We start from the raw sequence: 20,217 nt of genomic DNA, 5'->3' as shown, positions 1-20,217 counted from the left end.
GGAAACCGGAGAACCCAGAGAAACTCACAAAGCAAAGCACAGGACAAGCAAACTTCATGCACACAGACCCCAAGACAAGAATCGAACCCTCAACCCTGTAGGTGAAGGTGACAGTGCTAACTAAGTTTCTGTGCGGCATATACAGTACTGTGCAATTTGTGCAGGTTTATATCTAAAACAGCTGTTAGGTTTTACTGAGCTTGCTGGAGAATATGAGTTCTTCTGGTAACTTTGTCACACTCGCTCCTTTCCATTTTTTCATGCAAATCCCAGGAGTGTACATTAGGTTTTTTGTTTCCATCTAAATAACTGGTCTGTCTTATACTATATATTTTTTTCATATGCATATGCATATATTCTTCTGTAATGTTATTTATATATAAATTTTTAAGTTATATATAGAAATACTGAATGATCTTGTACGTAATTATGCAGACATGATAAACATTTTTAACATAATTGGTACAGCATATAACAGTGGTTCTCAACTGGTTTGGCCATGGGACCCATATTTTTACATGGTCATCAAGCCGCGACCCAAATTTTTAGGAACTATAATACAATTTTAGGAATTATAATTAATTTGCATTTATTTGTTAACATACACAAGTAGTGACGGATAAATCATAAGAAAATCACCAAGACATACAAATAAACAATATTTTAGTGCTGTCATTTACTTTACATATTCGGGGTTGTACTTGCGCTTCGACATATTTGTTGCTATAATTAAAAGAAATTTCATGTGTCAAACGGTACGGTTGTCGCGCGCGCATTTCAAAAATAAAAGTCCTGTATAAGCAAAATAAGTTAAAAATGAAACTTGTGTTGTTTTTTTGACCACACATTTCGCGACCCACTGAAAATGTTCCCGCGACCCAAAAGACCCACCAGTTGAGAAACACTGGCATATAATATGGTGCCTAAGACTTTTGCACAGTACTGTATACACACACATACACTTAGTGTGTGTGTGTCTGTGATTAAACATTACATTTATTAGACATCGCCTAATTGCTGATTAATTTAGAACACTAAAGCTGACCAATGTGGTTCGTTCCACTTGAAGGTCCTGTAATCAGGTCTGCTTATTGTAAAAAGTAATTAGAAAATGGATGCAATAAGAGCCAGAAACCCATCTCAGTACATCCTGAGTGAGGTGCCAACCCGTCCCAGGGCACAAGCACACACAACCAATCACACCACGGGCAATGTGGTAACGCTAATCAGCCTACACTGCGTATATTTGTGATCTGAGTATGTAGAAGAAACCCACCACGCACGTGTGCAAACTCCACACACACACACACACATGTCTTAAGGTGAGATTTAAGAGAAATGGAAAATAATCACTTGCCACCTAGATCACCACCTTGGCCTTTTTATTTAATCAGTCGCAAATTAATACAATTCCATCAAATTAGATTTCTCGAAAATGTGCACAGGAAAAAAAGGTCAGCGTTTTTATTCGTCATAGAACAACATGTCAACATGTATTAAGGTGCTTAAACTCGTGGACAAAAATGAACAGAACCCTGTGTGTAAAGAGAATACTGTAAGGGATAGAATGAGATATCATATTATATCATATCATTAGTGCAGTTGATAAAAAAAAACTTACTAAAAAAACTTAGTTGTTTATAAACAGGATGTTCATGATAAATCGCCACACTGACTAACAGATTTTTTTTTTAACAAACCTACTCATATCTTATATATGCTTGCATTTGAAGTTGTAAATTGTTGCTGTTCCTCTATAATCCTGCAGGTGGTGCACTCTAAACTATCCTGAGTGGTGGCGCAAATTATGTATTATTAAGTTTGTTTAGTAACAAATATGGAATGATATAGTATTTAAATAATAAAAAAATTTACAAAATCACGATACAAATCGAATCGGTGCCTAGGTATTGTATCAGGAAGTTCATGGTGATTCCCATCCATATTATTATTACTCTGTTAAATTCTTCAATAAAGCATTCTCGACTGAGCTAAACTAAGATAAAGCCCTTGTACTCGTAGTGATCTCCGCCAGACACGCCTATGCAACGCCTCAGTACTTTACGGCGATAGTTTTAACCTCGGTGAAGAAGTGATAGGAATCTTTTCCTCCTTCTCTCCCAATGCCAGAGCTCTTCATTCCTCCAAACGGCAGGTTCAAATCTCGGATGAGCCAGCAGTTGGTCCACACTAACCCGGCCTGCAGTCGCCGAGCCACTCTGTGAACACGGCCCACGTCTCTGGACCACACCACCGCCGACAGGCCGTAGCGCACATCGTTAGCCCGTGAGATCACTTCCTCTTCTGTATCGAACGGCGTCACGCAGGTGACCGGGCCGAAGATCTCCTCCTGCATCACGGCGGAGGAGTCTGCCATGCCCGTGATCACAGTAGGCAGCATGAAGTATCCAGACGCATTTTTAGGAGGGAGGTTGAGGGAGTCGACCCCCTCTCCGCAGTGCACCTGAGCTCCTTCGGCCTTCGCCAGAGCCACATAACCCCGAACCTGAAACCACGACACAACAGCCAGGCACACCGAGGTGACGTTAAACATCTACCCTAAATAATATAAAAAAGATAAAGAAAATACAAAACAACTGGTTTGAAAAATCAATACATGAATTGAATAAATATTAACACAGTTGTAGCTGTTCCACATTTTATTATTGAGAAGGACTGCTTATGAAACCTAAAGTAAATATTACAGGAATGTGCGTGTCACGCCGAGGAAAATTCTACCAGATATAAAAGCAAATATATAAATCTCCAACCTAAGGGGAAAGTTACGGACTTTAAGCTTATAACCTAAGACTTTGTCTATTTGTCTTGCTGGACTGCCTCCATGTTAACGATTTAAATTCATTTGCTTTAAAAAACAATACTTCTTTAAAGTTATTTCAAAGGAAAATTGAAAAATGTTTTTTAGATATTTTTCCATAAATTAAATACTTTGCTTCAACTGCAACAAAACAGAATGGAATAGAATTTTATTCATTGTGGTTTTGCATATCACCAATTTTCTATCTGCTTTCGCTAGCTAGTAAGTGAATGCTAGCTAGCTAGCACGGAAAGCTGCTATGATACCGTAGCTATACTCTTCCAAAAGACAAATATAACAATAGGTTACATTAGAGCTGTGAATCTAATCTGGACTCTCGATTCAACAGAATTTGATTTGTGTGCTATTGGATTCCTCTGGTTTCCTCCCACAGTCCAAAGACATGCAGATTAGGCTAACTGGCGTTCCCAAATTGCCTGTAGTGTGTGAAGGAGTGAGTGCATGTGTGTGTGTGCCCTGTGATGGATTGGCACCCTGTCCAGGCCTCATGCCCTGCCCCCCTCGTGCCCTAAGTCTCCTGGGATAGGCTCCAGGCCCGCTGAATACAGGCGACCCTGAATACAGAATAAAGCGGTATAGACAGTATAGCGGTATAAAAGTGTGTGCATATTGTATTTTAGCTCCAGGGTCTCCTAGAACCTCTTAAGTTTGCTGCATTTTAGGGTTGCTGTCTGTGGTTTCACATGTTATCACTGATTCCCTATGAGTCTTCACCATCCATTAATCAAAATTCTATACTGATTATCCTGTGTAGGGTCATAGGGGAGCTGAAGCCTATTTTAGGGAACCTAGGACACATGGAGTGTACACCATGGCCAACACTGATCTTCCACCAGATTCTCCAAATTCCTCAACATTAAAAAACCTCTGAGTGTGAATGTGTAAACTTTGTGTGAACGGTGTCCTAGGGTACTGATATCTCATCCAGGTTGTATTTTCACCAGTGTGTTCTTCACCAGTATAAAGCACTTACTGAGGATAAATAAATTATTTCTAAGGATAAAAAAAAAAAAAAACTATTTTGAACAACGTATCCTGAATAAACATTAATGTGTGTTCATGCACCCTCGAAGCCATCCGAAACCCAAATGTCCATTCAGTGCTGTCCAACCGTCTGCATTAAAAGTTTTAAATCGAGTCAAACAGTTTTATTATCACATTGTCTGACCTTCTGTAAGTGTTCCTTGCTGACAAGCGCTCCATTCTGGTTCGAGGGGTCAGAGGGCGCGCCGGTTTTCCACTGGCGAGCCGCCTCTACAAACTTCGCTAGGAATTCTGGGTAAATGCTCCGTTCTACAAAGATCCTGCTGGTACAGAGACAAATCTCACCCTGAGGAAGGAGAAAGAGAATATAGAGATGAGAGTTTTATGAAGCATGAGCGCCTCCATCTGGCAGCACATATTATAGGTCAACCTTTAATATATTACCCAGAACTAAAGTAAACATTTTTAAAAACCTATTTTAACCAGATAAATTACTTGTATAAATATTCTATGTTTCTTTTTTAACACAATACCTATTTTGTTTGCTAAAACCTCAGGAAACCTCATTATCATGTGACCAGGTGACTTTTTTTTTCTTTTCTTTTCTAAATTACCCAAATGTAGCTTAAATTTACAATGTCTGCAGAGGACTGGTACAGAAATTAGCCAAACTTATGTAAAGGTTTTACAACTTTAAGAACAAGAGCCAAATTACATCTTAATCTAGAAAAGCAGACTTATTTTTTATAGTATGTGACACACTGGGACCTCTGGTGGTCAAACCATGGAACTGCATCAGATGCATAATTAATGGGACGCTCATGCGCGCAACCGTTCACAAATCACATTTTCATATATCACAATGCATCTTCGCACCCCTACTATTAAGTGCTAAATTACGTACTGTAACATAGACAGTACTAAAAAAAATTAAATTGTGAGCTGATTGGTTGCTCTGAGTAAAAGCGCTGACCTGATTAGAGAAGCTGGAGCGCACGGTGGTGCTGATGCACTGTTCCAGGTCAGCATCAGCGAACACGACGGCTGGATTTTTCCCCCCGAGCTCTAGGGAAAGTTTCTTGCAGTAGGGGGCGCTGCGCTCTGTTATCACCTGAGCTGTAGCCGTGCTGCCCGTGAAGGAAATTAGCGGCACGTCCGGGTGGGACACGAGGGCATTGCCTGCATGTGGACCAGTGCCAAACACTACATTCACAACTCCGGGTGGGAAACCTGCACACACACACACACAGATATGTTACATACAAATCATGTATATAAATACACACATGAACAGAAATGTTACATGAGAAGGAGGATGTTTCAAAATAAACTGATTATAAACATTAAAAAAAGCATCTATACACATGATATTAATCCTAATTAATGCTGAAAAAAACTATACAATGTTACAATCATGTGACACCATTTTGGTTAAACACACTTGCTGATAATTTCTTTCCTTAAATAGCATTAATAGAAACACAAGGTTACTATAAATATTTGCAATTATATGGGGAATAAATTACTCAGGAAAATCATTAGTAATGGAATGCTGCGGTGTGAACCAATCCAAAGTGGAATTCCTGTTCCTTGTCGGGGAAAAAAAACATCCTAAAGTTATAGTTTTAATTCAATTCAATTCAATTTATATAGCCCTTTTAACAATGGTCATTGTCTCAAAGCAGCTTTACAAAAATAAAAGAAATTTAAAAAAAAGAATTTTTTTTTACTCAGAAACTGCTGACACTGGAGACTCCTTCCAAAAATTTACCATACAAGTACCTGTGTTATTGCAATGAGCACATTATCTATGACTGATTCAGACCGTGCTCAGGAACGATTGCTCCCCCTTAATTTTGAACCTCTCTAATGAGACTGGCTTTTGCTTTACACGCACGCTGTACACACACATACAGACACAAAATAAAATATGTTTTACGCACACACACGTGGTCACAGTGTTATTGTAAACAATGCACAGATGTTGAGTATCCTGTACCAAAAAGAGACGCGCACTAAGACCCTGCAGAGGAGACGATTACCCACAATTCCGCAGCACAAGAGAAAGAAAAACCGTTGGCTCAGTTGTGACCTTGTGACGCTCGGCGTCAAAACAAGCGCATGCGTGAATACATACTCGGTACTCGTAAACCAAGATTTGTTCGTTTTCCAAGTCAAAATTTATTAAAAATCTTTGCTCGTCTTGCTGAACATTTGCAAACCGCATTACTCGCAATCCGAGGCTTCACTGTACTTGTCTTATGAGACACGATTAAACACAAGTAAAAAAGAAAATTTATATTTTTCGTGCTATGCCTAATATTATTGATATTTCATGAAAATTTTTCGAGTGTCTAAACAGTGATTTACTTCCATTCTCAGGTACAACTGTTTCCATATTTGATTGGATCCACTTACACTGGGTTAATAGGTTACTAACTAAGATTTGTTGTTTTTTTGGTGCACCAGTCCAAGTATTGAAGAAACAGATACATCGTGAGTCATCATTTAAAGATCGTCAAAAACTCGGCTGTACAGACATCTAGAGAAAGTTCATTTCACCACCAAGGTGCCAGAACAGAAAAGAATCTAAATCAATGTCTTCCTTGATCCCTCAGAGATGGTGGGATGAGGCAAGCAGTGGTGGAGGTTCCCGAGTGCAGAATGATTGTGTTTTTTACTGATCAAAATGAACCAGAAGTACTCTCGACTCGGAAACAATCCCAGGGTCCTAACGTGAAAGCACCCTGAGATATACCATTGGTATGGCACCACAGGAAATACTATCTGGTAAGCTGTACTGTACCATCAGTTGGACTTGCACATGCACAAACACACTCACCAGCCTCCTCCAGTAGTAGGCACATCATCCAGGCAGTGACTGAGGTCATCTCACTGGGTTTGGCCACCACCGTGTTCCCTGTAGCCACAGCAGGAGCGATTTTCCAGGTGAGGAGATACAAAGGCAGGTTCCAAGGACTGATCAGACCAGCTATGAGGAAATAAGAGTCTGTTATTATTTCCATCTCGTGCATAAACACACACACACACACGTATACACTTACCCACTCCTACAGGAGAGCGCACAGTGTAATTGATGCAGCCCATGTCGTCCATCTGACTGCAGTCGGTCAGGTGGTGCTGGACAGATGAAGCGAAGAACCGGAAGTTGTACGCAGCGCGTGGGATGTCAACATTTCGCGCAAAGTTTAGCGTCTTACCTGAGTAAGAAAGGACCAGTAATGAATTTGGGAATCGGCTGTTCCCTTTCAGGGGTCGCCACGGCGAATCATCTGCCTCCATCTAACCCTATCCTGTGCATCCTCTTCTCTCACCCCAACTAACTTCATGTCCTCTCTCATTGCATCCATAAATCTCCTCTTTGGTCTTCCTTTAGACCTCCTGCCTGGCAGTTCCAACCTCAGCATCCTTCTACCGATATATTTACCATCTCTCCTCTGAACATCTCCAAAACACCTGAATCTGGCCTCTCTGACTTTATCTCTAAAACATCTAACGTGGGTTGTCCCTCTGATGGACTCATTCTTGATCCTATTCATCCTTGTCACTTCCAAAGACAACCTCAACATCTTCAGCTCTGCTACCTCCAACTCTGCCTCCTGTCTTTTCTTCAGTGCCACTGTCTCTAAGTCGTAGAGCATCGCTGGTCTCACCACTGTCTTGTACACCTTTCCTTTCATTCTCGCTGATACTCTTATAATATCCATAATATTTCAATAATAATGGTACTAACAGCACAATCAGAATAAAAATGCACCATATTAACACCGGGATCGGAACAGTCTGACCCGATCCGGCCCAAATGGAACAAATAGGCAGAATGAGAGAGGGGTCTTTGATAATCTGTTTAATCTGTTTAGTGGGTAAATATTAGTCATGTAAACACTTGATTAGGTGGCGTGGTGGCATAGTAGCACTGTGGCCTTGCACCTCCAGGGTCCAGGTTTGATTCCCACCTTGGGGTCTGGAGTTTGCATGTTCTTCCCGTGTTTGGTGGGTTACATCAGGGTACTCAGATTTTACAATCATCAAAATCTTTTGTTATCCTCCCAACATATTAAACACTTCGTAGCGGGCAGAAACACTTTTCGCATATATATTCTGATTAAATGCTTTCATCATATAAACACACAGTTACTCTAATTAGAGTGAAGTATTATTGTCCATGAAAACATACTGTAGCTACTGTATCATTTTTATTCCATAGACACACTGACCGCTGTGTGATACCGTACATAACATAGTCTAACGATGGGAATCACGCAACACAGGATACCATGTTATCGTGATACCCAGGTGTCGATTCGATTTGTTTTGCGATTCTGTAATTAGCACAAATTTATAAATATGCTTATTGGGTATTACTTTTTTTTCAGATACTGTTACGATTCTATTAAAAACTAGCGAATAATTGCTAATCGCTCCTACCACACAGGATGCCGTGCTGCCTGCCAAAGTGTGAAGTTTTTAGCACCACCTGTAGGATCCTAGAGGAACTGCAACTTTTTAGAAGTTCATGTAGCGTTACCAGCCTCAGAAATCACTGATTAACAAACAGCACCTCAGATTAGAGCCGTTATGGATTTAGGGATTTACAGATGATATGTAGCAGACACATCTCAAAATCAACTGTTCAGAGGAGATTATTGTACATTATGGAAGCCTTCAGCATTGGTTTTATAGTGTAGAAAGAAATAAAAATCAGGAAAGACCCTGGAATTTAAAAGTGTCTCCAAACATTTGACTGGTACAGTAGTGTATACATTTAAAATGAATTTAAAAAAATTAATTGACGATAAATAAACAGTTACACAAAAGAATCAATTCCCCCCCCCCATCTCTATTAATAACATTCATATACAATAAACCAATCTTAGATACTTTAGACAATGTCTCAAAGACATGTATGTGTCTATGTGAGTGTGTGTGCGTCTGTGTGGTGTGTGTGTAGTGTTACCCTGGTCCTTAGACTCGGCCTGAGCGAAATCCTCTAGACGCGCTTCTATGAGATCGGCGAGTTTATTCAGGACGCGAGCTCTTTCTGCTGGACTCGTGGCTGACCAGCCGGGAAACGCGTCTTTAGCTGCTTTCACTGCTGCCTCCACCTTTACTTCCACAAGGATTAACACACACACACACACACACACACACACACACACACAGAGGATATTTTTTGGAGTGGTACTGTATAAACCCAATTTAATTAATATTTGCTCTGGTAAACACCAGACCATCACACCCATATGTGGTTCCTCAAACTGTTGCCTCAAAGTTTTATAACACCTGTATACTGGAGAATTACAATTTCCCTTTAATGGAACTTACAGGTCCAAACCTGTTCCAGCATAACAAAGCTTCTGCCCACAAACTGAGCTTCATGAAAACATGGTGTGTAAAGTTTGGAGTGGAAGAACTGCACAGAGAATGTCCTGAGGGCCGATAAACGATATCATATTGAATCGCGATTTATTTTATTTTAATAACGATAATAAGCTCTAGGCATTTTTTGCTCAATATGGATTAATCTAAGAGCCAATCACACAGCAGAACAATATGACAACAGCCAATCAGCGTGCAGCTTGCGGTGCCGTGCATGTCAAAGTTTGTTAATTTCCTACCGCACTTTGCGAAGCAAATTTGACACCAGGACGACAAATACAATGAGTGGAAGCAGCGACGCAAGTGAATCTAACATTAATGTATTCACACTGCCCTAAAAAACACCAACTTGCGTGTGGTTGTGCGCTGTAAAGGCAGATATAAATAAATAAATGATCGTCTAGACCTGCTTGACGCTTTTTAATAAATATGCATATATATTAAGCATGTTACATGACGTTAATGTTTTAAAAAGTGACTAATGCATCTGTTCTACAATAATAACGTGATAATTTCTCATAATTTATTTCATTTTGTTGTCATTGCATGCTTAAGCCATTATGTCAGTTTATTAGGGCAGTGTGAAGTAGCCTTTATTCAACGCCGAATTGTGGGATAAAAAATGTTGTTTCTCATTCTTGTTTGAAAATCTCAAAACATCGTAATTTATCATCACAAAATACTTTTTATCATCACAAACAAGTTTTTTTTTTTTTTTTTAATAAAAATCTTTGCCTTGTAAAGATTCTGAGCATGTGCCTATAGTATCTTAATTTTTAAGGCCAAATCCGTCATCTGTTTTTGTTAATAAACTATACTTTAAAATGTAATTTAATTAACTCTCTTATTTTTGTGGTTTCTGTGATTGTTGGGATACTGTTTTAAAGCTGGCAGCATTAACAGCTTATATCGAAATATATATTGTTACCGTTCAATATGGGTAAAAATTACCGAGATTACATTTTTGCCATATCGCTCAGCCCTAAAACCTATTGTGCAAAATTTTTAGTCATTTTTAGCCATTCAGATGGGTGACATAACTCGAGTACAACTTTTTTTACAAGCTTTTTGTACTTTGTCCAATTAAAAAAAGATATATAATACTGTATAATATATATATATATATATAACAATATAGATTTACTGTCCTCTGGAAATAACTCAACATACAGCCAATAGTGTCAAAATCGTTACCTGGCAGCATAAGTGAGGACACTCTAAATGATAACAGCTGTACATCTTTAACCATGCAAAGTCACATGACCTATTCATTACGTTCATGTGTTTGTCAGTGGACAATTATGTCTTCAGATATGAACCCTATTGAGCACCTGTGGGACGTCCACCCCAAGCGGAAGGTGGCGAAGCGCGTGTGTCTAACAACCAGCAGCTCCGTCATATCATTATGGAGGAGTGGAAGAGGATCCCAGTAACAACATGAGCAGCTCTGGTGAATTCCAGGCCCAGGAGGGTTAGGGACGTGACAGATAACAACGTTCACACAAAATACTGACACTTTGGACACAGTTTTGACATGTTCACTTAGGGTGTCCTTATTTTTTTGTCAGTTATTTTAACAATAAAGTCTGCATGTTGAGTTATTTTTTAGAGGACAGTAAATCTGTACTGTTATACAGGCTGCACATTGACTACTCTAAAGTACAGATGGAGCCACGCCAAATAGCCGCGGAAGTGTGAATGGCGTACGAATGGCGTACGGCTGCCTTATGCACGCCGTAATCCCCCCTCCTTTTCCTTCGAGAAAGGCGTGTCAAGATTTCACAGTAAACACGCCCATTCAAGCCCTATTTATGCATTTACCTGGTTCCACCACTAGATGGCGCTTCGTTCTCAAGGACCCGTTAACACAAGCCAGCAATTTAGTTGCGCTGAGTTGCAATCACGTGATTTTACCAACCCACCCCCACCGAACTGACGCTGCCAAACTGCACTAGAGATGAAGATGGCGGCTTAATGGACTAAGTAAAGGTAAGTGGTGTTTTTATTTATAAAATTTGTTTGGGATTAGTTTACAGTTTATTTTCCAGTTTAGTTTTTTTACCGGCCGTTTTGAAAATCACTGGCAGCACCAGCAACGGTCAGATGTGACTTTGGATAACTTAATGATCTGTTTACCAAGTCTGGAGTTAACATTACAGCTTACTGTCAGTGTCACAAACTCACAATGTCACTCCTCTTTAACTAAAAAAGACACTAAAGCTTCGAAAATACTATTAATGTCCCTATTACAAAAGCTGCACTACCGGATGAAGAGTGTTTGTGCTCTATAAAAATGCCTTTAGAATCTGACCGCGTGTTGTCTGGATTAATTCAGCATTTATTTATTCTTCGGGTAAGAGTTAATCTGCAGGTTATATCTGTGAATATAATGTGATGCAGTTCATGAAGGACACAAGCTGAGGATAGATGTACAGGAGCTCGCGAGCTAAACGCTCATAACCCGGTTTATATTTTTCTCAATTTGGCCGTGACTTTTCGCGGTAGCGCGAGCGCTTAGTTACCGAGATGGATAAAAACTCTGAAGTGTTTATCAGTTAAGGAGTGTGGGGGGGGGGGGGCAGGTGTGTGTGTGTGTTTGTGTGGGGGGAGGTGTGTGTGGGAGGAGATGAGGGGGGCTTCAGTACTCGGGTAGTTATAGTTTGGCTTCAGAGATTAACTAATATATACGAGTGTTATATCGCCTAACTTATTTGTATGAAAAGCGCATTTTAATTTAATGCAGACGATAATACAGACAGACCGGGGTTAACACTAACAAAGTTCAATGGTTAAAGTTGTCCCAGTTTATTTACATTCCAGAATTCCCCAAAACAGTATTTTACACACTCTGTGGTGTAGGTTTACTAATATCTTTTATATTTATTACAACTAGATATTCTGTAAAGTTTATTTATCTTTGTCTTCACTAAATTCTCCTGTTGTCTTTAATCAGGGCTCCGCTGTGGAGGATTGGGGGGTCAGACGGATGACGGTTGGCCTTTTGGAGCTACTGGAGGAGCCTGAACAAGCTGTTAAAGGGAGCTGTAGGAGGGATGACGTCACAGTGCAACAGCTTTAGAATGATGTTTGGTCAGGTTTACTGTATATTCTGAACATAGAATTGCAAAACGTCTAATACTTTAGGGGGGAAACAAAGAATTAAACAGTTCCATCTTTAATATTTTTAAAAAATGATATTTTAATATAAAAGAACCAGATAGAGACTGATAAGCAGCTGGTGTTATCCGGGTATTTTAATGACCTTTAAGCAAAAATTAAACATGTTTTCACCTGTTTTATACAAATTATTTGTTTTTACTTTTACTTTTGACTAGTTTTGAAAGAATAAATTTTATTAAGAAAAATTTATTTTAAGTCATGTGTGCGTGTTTTAATTGTTGGGGGATTGTTTGTGTATTTAAAAATACATTTACTTAAACCAACAACTTCAATGTGCAAAAAATGGGACCCGACGTTGTTTTAAATAGTCAAAGAGTTAGGCTAATAATAATGATAATAATAATAATAATAATTATTATTATTATTATTACTGGTTATAGAAACGAATGAAAACAACAGTTAAACACTTGATCATATGTATCTGTGCTAGTTTGTGTTTGTGACCCATAATCATTTTTTTTCTCAGTATAATGTTTTGGGGGGTTTTAAGAATCCATTAAAAGAGCAAAGACAAACTTGGAAGGTAAGAAACCTCAGTGGAGAATACTGACTATGACATGGTGCTAATTGCTCTGTGTGTGTGTGTGTGTTTGGCGGGGGGAGGGGTACTTCAGACTTACTTGTCTCTGCCCAAATGTTTGTGTTAAACCAACGGAGAAATGCAGGAGCGCGCGCGCACACACACACACACACACACCTCTCATCCACAAACGCTTTAACTGTTGTCTTGTAAATCGTTGATTAAACCTAAGAACACAGCTGTTCAGCATCAGTCCTAAACACAAGCGCAGGGTCTGTTTTTGTCCTTAATTAAAAGACACCAATATGTTAATTTACACAATGATAACATGTTGTTTATGTTTAATGTTTATTTTGCGGGAAAAGGTAATAAGCAATATTTAAAATAAAACAAACCAGGAAGTAAGTGTTTCATACATTAAGGTGCTGTGTATAACCAAGTGCTCCAACAGACATAGCAACAGTGTGTGCGCTGTGGGGGATTGGAAGGTGAACGAATATAATCATTTACAAGACAAAGGACGTTCAGAGGTGTGTTATACCCCCCTGCCACGGAATCGCTATCTTCAAAGAAAAGCCGCCGCCCCTTTTCATTCAAACGCGTTAGCGAGTGTTTTTCTTTCCCTACGCTCGGTTTTGTGAACACAGCTGCGTTCAGTAACACGATGGAACCAATTACCTAAACAGCAGCAACAACAACCATTATGATCACACTTTGTTGAATTTATATTGCTTAAATATTTCGCAGCTCTGTCCTCTTTGCATTGCTACGTGTTTATTTACTTCCTTTTCGCATCGTATAATGCACTCTAAAATCGACACTATCAAACTTGGAAATTATATAATATTCAATCAAACATCAAGTTATTAAAAGTAACGAATTTGTCACTACTCTTCTCTCATGCAGCACGGCTAAAAAGATAATAAAAATTACACCAAAGTGCTGCAGGTTTGGTGTCTGTGAGCTTTTCCTAATCAGAGTTACACGGGGGGCATTTTGTGGCTGCCCCAGTTACACTCTACTTAGATATTACACAGAGGAGAGTTCACTTCTGTTCTCTTCATCCTAGCTTAATTTCATCTCATGACATAATAGTAAGTTTTGTAAAGTCTGAGTTCATCTCCCCAGCCAGTGTTGTGTATGGGCAGGGTAGCATCATGGCAGGATTGGTGTCATTTTTATTATCTTTTTAGCCGTGCTGCGTAAGAGAAGAGTAGTGACGAATTCGTTACTTTCGTTACTAGACTATTTTGTCTGCAAGTGAAATACATCTATACGTTAATAATTTACACCACGATAACATTACTGCAGACGGATCTAGAGACGTGACTTTGAGACGTTCACAGTATATTCGAACCGTAGACAGAGTTTATTCTGCATAACATTACAAAACAGCCATGTCCAATAAAACAGTGCATCTTTAATAAGCCACATTGGTTTCGAGTCAGTAGTAAAATTAACGAAAGACTGAGAAGCCCCGTAATATATATATATATATATATATATATATATATATATATATATATATATATTTTTTTTTTTTAATGTTCAAATTAACGTTTCAGAGTAGCCTATATAATTTGTCTTGTCATCCGTTTACAGCGTTGGCTGATTTTGTGATTGAGACCCATGGGTTACATTGAAATATTTTTATTAGTATTAGTAAGCCAGTCTTTAGTAACCTTGAATAAATCACAGTATAAGCCCTCTCCCGCGCACGCTCTCTCTCTCTCTCTCTCTCTCTCTCTCACACACACACACACACACACACACACGTACACACAAACAAATAAAACATGAAATCGCGTAAAACCAAATGAAACTATGGCAAAAAATATATAAGCAGTAAAAATTACAGTAGTATCCTGTAGGTGATTCCTGTCCTGATAACAGGCGCTGACCCTCTGGAACTGTTTAGTTCTGTTAGTATTGTGTTCAAGTGTGAATGTTTATGGGGATTTAATCTGTCTCTGCTGCCGCATCTATTCACTGTAGTGATAAGTGATTAATGTCCCATCAGATCTTTAATGGGGGACGTTATACTGGTTAAATGACTAAAGACATACTGATCCGTATGGACAGATATTTGTTCCAGATATTATGCGTTATTAATCGATTTGTTTTGCCAATTTTTGACTATCAGCGAAAAAAAACATCAGCGAAAACATCAAAAATATAACGAAAACAAACTCAAGCATGAGTTAAATTTTAAGCGTTACTTTGCAGCAAAATATTATCTACCAGTGTATTAAACGGAAATAGATAAAATACACCGTAATGTAAAATACTGTACATAGCCCGCATTGTATTCCGTACCTACAACGACCGGTATAGATAAATTACAGATGTTACCGTGTCTTTAAGTATTATTAAGGATGTCGTAAAAAATATTGCAATAAGTAGTTTTATTAATTAATTTAATCATTAATTAAAAATAGCATAAGCATCATGGATTGTGTATTGAGTGATTTAAATCTGTTTTATGAATCGTTTTTTATCCCTCTTTTTTACCACATCATCTTTTTATGAAACTATGTTGACGTAAGTTATGTTATAAATATATATCAAATATAGTAACCGGCTGCTTGGACACTGCAGTCAACTGAAGCAGTCAATGCTCCATCTGGCGGAATTATACAGCATTGCAACCATCTTTTTAGAAAGCGCATGGGGGCGTTTATGGGGCGGGGCATCGTTAACTACGTCATCGCGGGGGATCACATTCCGTGCACGGATCGATCATGGTCCTGTCACGGTCCTGTCATGGACCTATCATGTTCCAAGCGGCTGTTTGACGTGGCTCCCACTGTATATCCATGTTTTCTATAGTATTGGCCCTTGAGAACATATAATAAAGTTGTTGCTGAATTGTGAGGGGTGTACTAACTTTTGTGAGATATTATGTAAATGTAAGTTTATTACCCTGTGCTTAAATAAACCGATGACATTTTCCCACTATTATATGGCCATTGGTCTGCCATGCGGAACAGGAATACAGGACCGTTAAGTTGACTTTTGGTTCTGCTGAATCATCATGTTTTTGTCGTTTGGTGGAGGTTGAACTCTGCTCACAGACTCCAGTTACTTTTTAATCATTACCTTGGCATGAAAGGGCAAAGTGCAGTCTGATGTCAGAACCGCTTAATCATGACTGCAGAGCAGAAAACTCTTTAATTAACTCATAGCTTTCTTAAACACTGGTAAATAGTTTAAGATAGATGATTTTGATTATGCCGAGACTAAGAGCTGTTCCTGGAGAAAAGGAAAGAATGGTTGGAGCTGACAGATGGACTACGGTAACTTACATATCCACAACCATGGCAAGCAGAGAAAAGATCAGGATATACAGTAAGGTCAGGTTTTAGGAATCTAAGGTGAATCCAAGTGTTCACACTGCAGGTAAAAGTGGCCTATATCCGGTTTCATAATCCGCTTTCAGTGTGACCTGTACTTGTAACAGTCTGAACAGATCACTATTATAAACTGACCCTCATGTGCGAAGGAACATTGTGTCACTGCAATCCTCCTCTATCTTCCCCTAGTGTGACATTACAACGAATGCCATGCAGGACTTCTGATCTGACTGTTTACATTACAAGTGATTTTTATCTGACTCTAACGTCTATCCTCTGAAACAGCACGCGTGTATCAGATATATATCCGATCTATGACCACATATGTAAGTGAATCAGCACCAATCTGAAACACACCAGATTTGTGGGTTTAAACAGCCTTAAAACAATCTGATTAAATTCCAGTCACTTAGGGTTGGCAATGTAAACACAGCCAAAGTAGTCCAAATTAGAACTGAAAAGATCAGATTCTATTTGAGCAACATGAAGGCACCTCGAGGGTCAGGATTCGATTCCCGCGTCAGGTCTGTCTGTTCCCTGTGCCTTGCACATGCACATTAGGCTAACTGGCGTGTCCAAATTGCCCAGAAAACAGAGTTAAAGCCACCAAGCACAGGGAGGACATGCAAACTTGATGCACACGGACCCTGAGGCGGGAATTAAACCCTCAACCCTGGAGTTGCATGACAACTGTGCTAACCACTATGCCACCGTGTCGCATACACACACTATATTGCCAAAAGTATTCGCTCGTCTGCCTTCACTTGCATATAAATTTGAGTAACATCTAATTCTTAATCCATAGGGTTTAATATGATGTTGGCCCCCGCCTCCTTTGCTTCAACTATTCCAGGAAGACTTTACACAAAGTTTAGGAATGTGTTTTTTGGAAATGTTATGTTCCTCCAGTGCACAAAACAAAGTCCATAAAGACATGGATGAGTGAGTTTTGTGTGGAAGAACTTGACTGATCTCAACCCGACAGAACACCATTAGGATAAATTAGAGCGGAGACTGCAAGCCAGGCCTTCTCGTCCAACATCACTGTCTAACCTCACAAAAGCACTTTTGGAAGAATGGTCAAAAATGTCCATAAACACACACCAAGACCTTGTGGAAAGCCTTTGCAGAGGAGTTACAGCTGCAGGAGGCGGGAGCAACATCATATTAAACCCTATGGATTAAAAACTGGATGTTACTCAAATGTATATACATGTGAAGGGAGGCAAGCAAATTTTACTTTAGGCAATATAGTGCATGTTCACATTCATAAAACTTTGAACAATATTCAGAATCTCCCTTACGCCTTACTTAGGACCATAAAATTCTGCTATTTTCTGATTTGCATTCTTAATCACCTAGCATTTACCTCCAGCAATGTAAATATTTATATACCAATCTGCATGCAGTATCTGTGGCCCTTCAGCTTTTCATATCCTGGGTAGTAAAAAGTTCAGTGCACGTGCAAACATTAGTCCTTTAGTTAATATGTAACAGATTATATACAACACTGCTTAAATGCATGCATGCATGCAAAAAATCTCATGTTCAAATCTAATTATGCAACTAAACCCACAGGCTCAGATTAGTCAACCATTACCTACTCCTCATATACTGTATCAGTGAACTACTTTATTCTCACAGATGCAACAACCTGACAACTCGGCACTCGTCCTGTGCCTCACGTGCGCCCTGCGCGCGCTCTCCTTACCTCCGGCGCACCGCTGTCCGGGACTCTGCAGTACACCTCTCCGGTGGACGGGTCGTACGAGTCCACGTGCCTGGGGCAGGGCACAAACTTCCCGCCGATGTAGTTCTCCAGCACGAGGGTCACAGACATGTCGTATCTTTTTAATGATTTTTTTTTTTCCTACCTCAGAAGCTTTCTGCAGCACGCGAGCGGTGGTAATAAAGTGTGCGCGCGGATCTGGTTCAGCGTGCGCTCTAGACCTCTGGAGGTGTTGCCAGATTGCGCTGATTTGAACTTATTTGCGCAGGTGGATAATGTGTAATAGTTTGTGGGTGGAGATGGTTTTACACGGCTGGCAATGAATAAGTCATTAAACAGTTCAGTGCTGTTAAAGGAAAACAATCAATGGTATCAAAGACAGATAAAAGATTATTTATTGTATTAATGAATAAAATAGGGCAGCACAGTGGTGTAGTGGTTAGCGCTGTCGCCTTGCACCTCCAGGGTCCGGGTTCGATTCCCGACTCTTTGTGCAAAGAGTTTGCATTTTTTCCCCAAGCTTGGTGGGTTTCCTCCAGGTATCCCGGTTTTCTCCCACAGTCCAAAGACATGAACTGGTTTGTAATACCTGTACACTGTAGAATTACATTTTTCCTTTAACGGACCTTTCAGGGCCAAACCTGTTCCAGCATAACAAAGCTTCTGCCCACAAACTGAGCTTCATCAAGACATGGTGTGTAAAGTTCGGAGTTAAAGAACTGCACAAAGAATGTCCTGACCGTAACCCCTCTGAGCACCTTTGGGATGATGTTGATAGAGCAACTCTTCCTCTATTACATGACAATGTCATGTACAGTATACGGTATAAAGTGGTATAGATGATGAGTGTGTGATAAGTGAAAAATACACACAGTGGCTCAGCAATTAGCATGCAGTGGTGGATTAGGATGGTTAACACACACATTTTACTTATAATGATTTAACAAAAAATAAATGCCATGTGTAATAGCGTTCCAAAAATACTGTATTGCAAAGCCTGTTGAGGCCTTGTACCCTGAGCCCCCTGGCATAGGCTCCATTCCTGCTGCACAGGATTGATGTTATGGAAAATACGTCATCACTGTTGTTGTGGCTTGTTAAAAACTACCTTCTTAAAATGGGGACATTACTGATTGTTGCAAAGTGCTGAAACTGGGGACTACCTAAAGATTTACTTTTTCTTTTTGGTTAAATATCAGCACACTTTTTAATGTTTTAAAAGGGCCAAATTATTGGCCCAAATTAAGCAAAAAATAATTTAAAATTAGAGTTATTGGATTGAGAGCTGTCCATCACATTATTAAAAATCTGGAAGAATAGTGCTGAACCCTTTTTCTTTTACAAAGTTGCTTTGTAAAAAATCATCAGGAGAAATCAGAGCTATGGTTAACAGTAACAGGATTTCCATACACACACAATGTGATGAGAACTCAGGATTAGGACTGAACAGGTGTGCAAAACACTTACCCTTGACCTAATAAATGTAAAGATTTAATACTGCTGGGGCCTAAAATTTATTTCACCTGGTTGTTTCAGACATTTCTTCGCCCTCGGTTATTAAGGTGTCTTGGATGTCAAGGCTGCTGGGCTAGACATGACCTCAAGTGTGATATTGCATTTATACAGCAGTAATTACTGTATAATAAAAATTAAAGAACTCTTCTGCAGACCTGATAATTCATTCATGTTTGGAAGGGGAAATAAATATCCTATGCACAAATCATCCAATGGGTTTTATGGATTTAGAACAACCCCATCTGGCAACCAGTTAGTGTGGCGTGTTTTTATACAGTAATCATTGGTTTTATACAGTTGTTAACCAAAGGTTCAATGCATCAATGCAATTTAATCCACAAAGAATCTAGAAACTTTTCAGTTAAGGATGGAATTTTAAAAATCAACTTTTAAATAAATAAATAAATATATATATATATATATATATATATATTTTTTTTTTTTACAAAATGTTCCATCCAGGTAGACAGATCTTATTCTGTTTTTGTAGTAAAATTAGGACTTGTACAACAGGTGTTGCATGTTGCAACTTGAAATTTTAAATGTGTAATTATTAGGAAATTCTCAAAAAACATGATGGTGTAGTTTATTTGCATTATTAAAAAAAAGAGTCAAGAGAAAAGAGTTTTACCCTCCTGAGATTTGGATTCAACTGTTGTGTACACTGCAGCTTCTTCTCACCGTTTCTCTTTAGAAC

At 39.1% G+C, this 20,217-nt stretch overlaps 1 protein-coding gene across 1 annotated transcript; it reads right to left on the bottom strand.

Moving 5' to 3' along the window:
• Positions 1 to 1,357: 1,357 nt before the first annotated feature.
• aldh8a1 (aldehyde dehydrogenase 8 family, member A1) lies at positions 1,358 to 18,259 on the bottom strand. Its single transcript, XM_053481996.1, has 7 exons — positions 17,988 to 18,259; positions 8,802 to 8,949; positions 6,889 to 7,044; positions 6,666 to 6,815; positions 4,797 to 5,053; positions 4,008 to 4,169; positions 1,358 to 2,506 (listed from the first exon to the last, which is right to left on the bottom strand). The coding sequence occupies exons 1-7, from the start codon at positions 18,114 to 18,116 to the stop codon at positions 2,054 to 2,056; spliced, it is 1,455 nt and encodes a 484-aa protein (XP_053337971.1). The 5' UTR covers positions 18,117 to 18,259; the 3' UTR covers positions 1,358 to 2,053.
• Between the last annotated feature and the right edge of the window lie 1,958 nt (positions 18,260 to 20,217).

Source organism: Clarias gariepinus, chromosome 22, assembly GCF_024256425.1.
Source record: "Clarias gariepinus isolate MV-2021 ecotype Netherlands chromosome 22, CGAR_prim_01v2, whole genome shotgun sequence".
Lineage (NCBI taxonomy): Eukaryota > Metazoa > Chordata > Actinopteri > Siluriformes > Clariidae > Clarias > Clarias gariepinus.
This window is presented reverse-complemented; position numbering and strand designations above follow the sequence as displayed.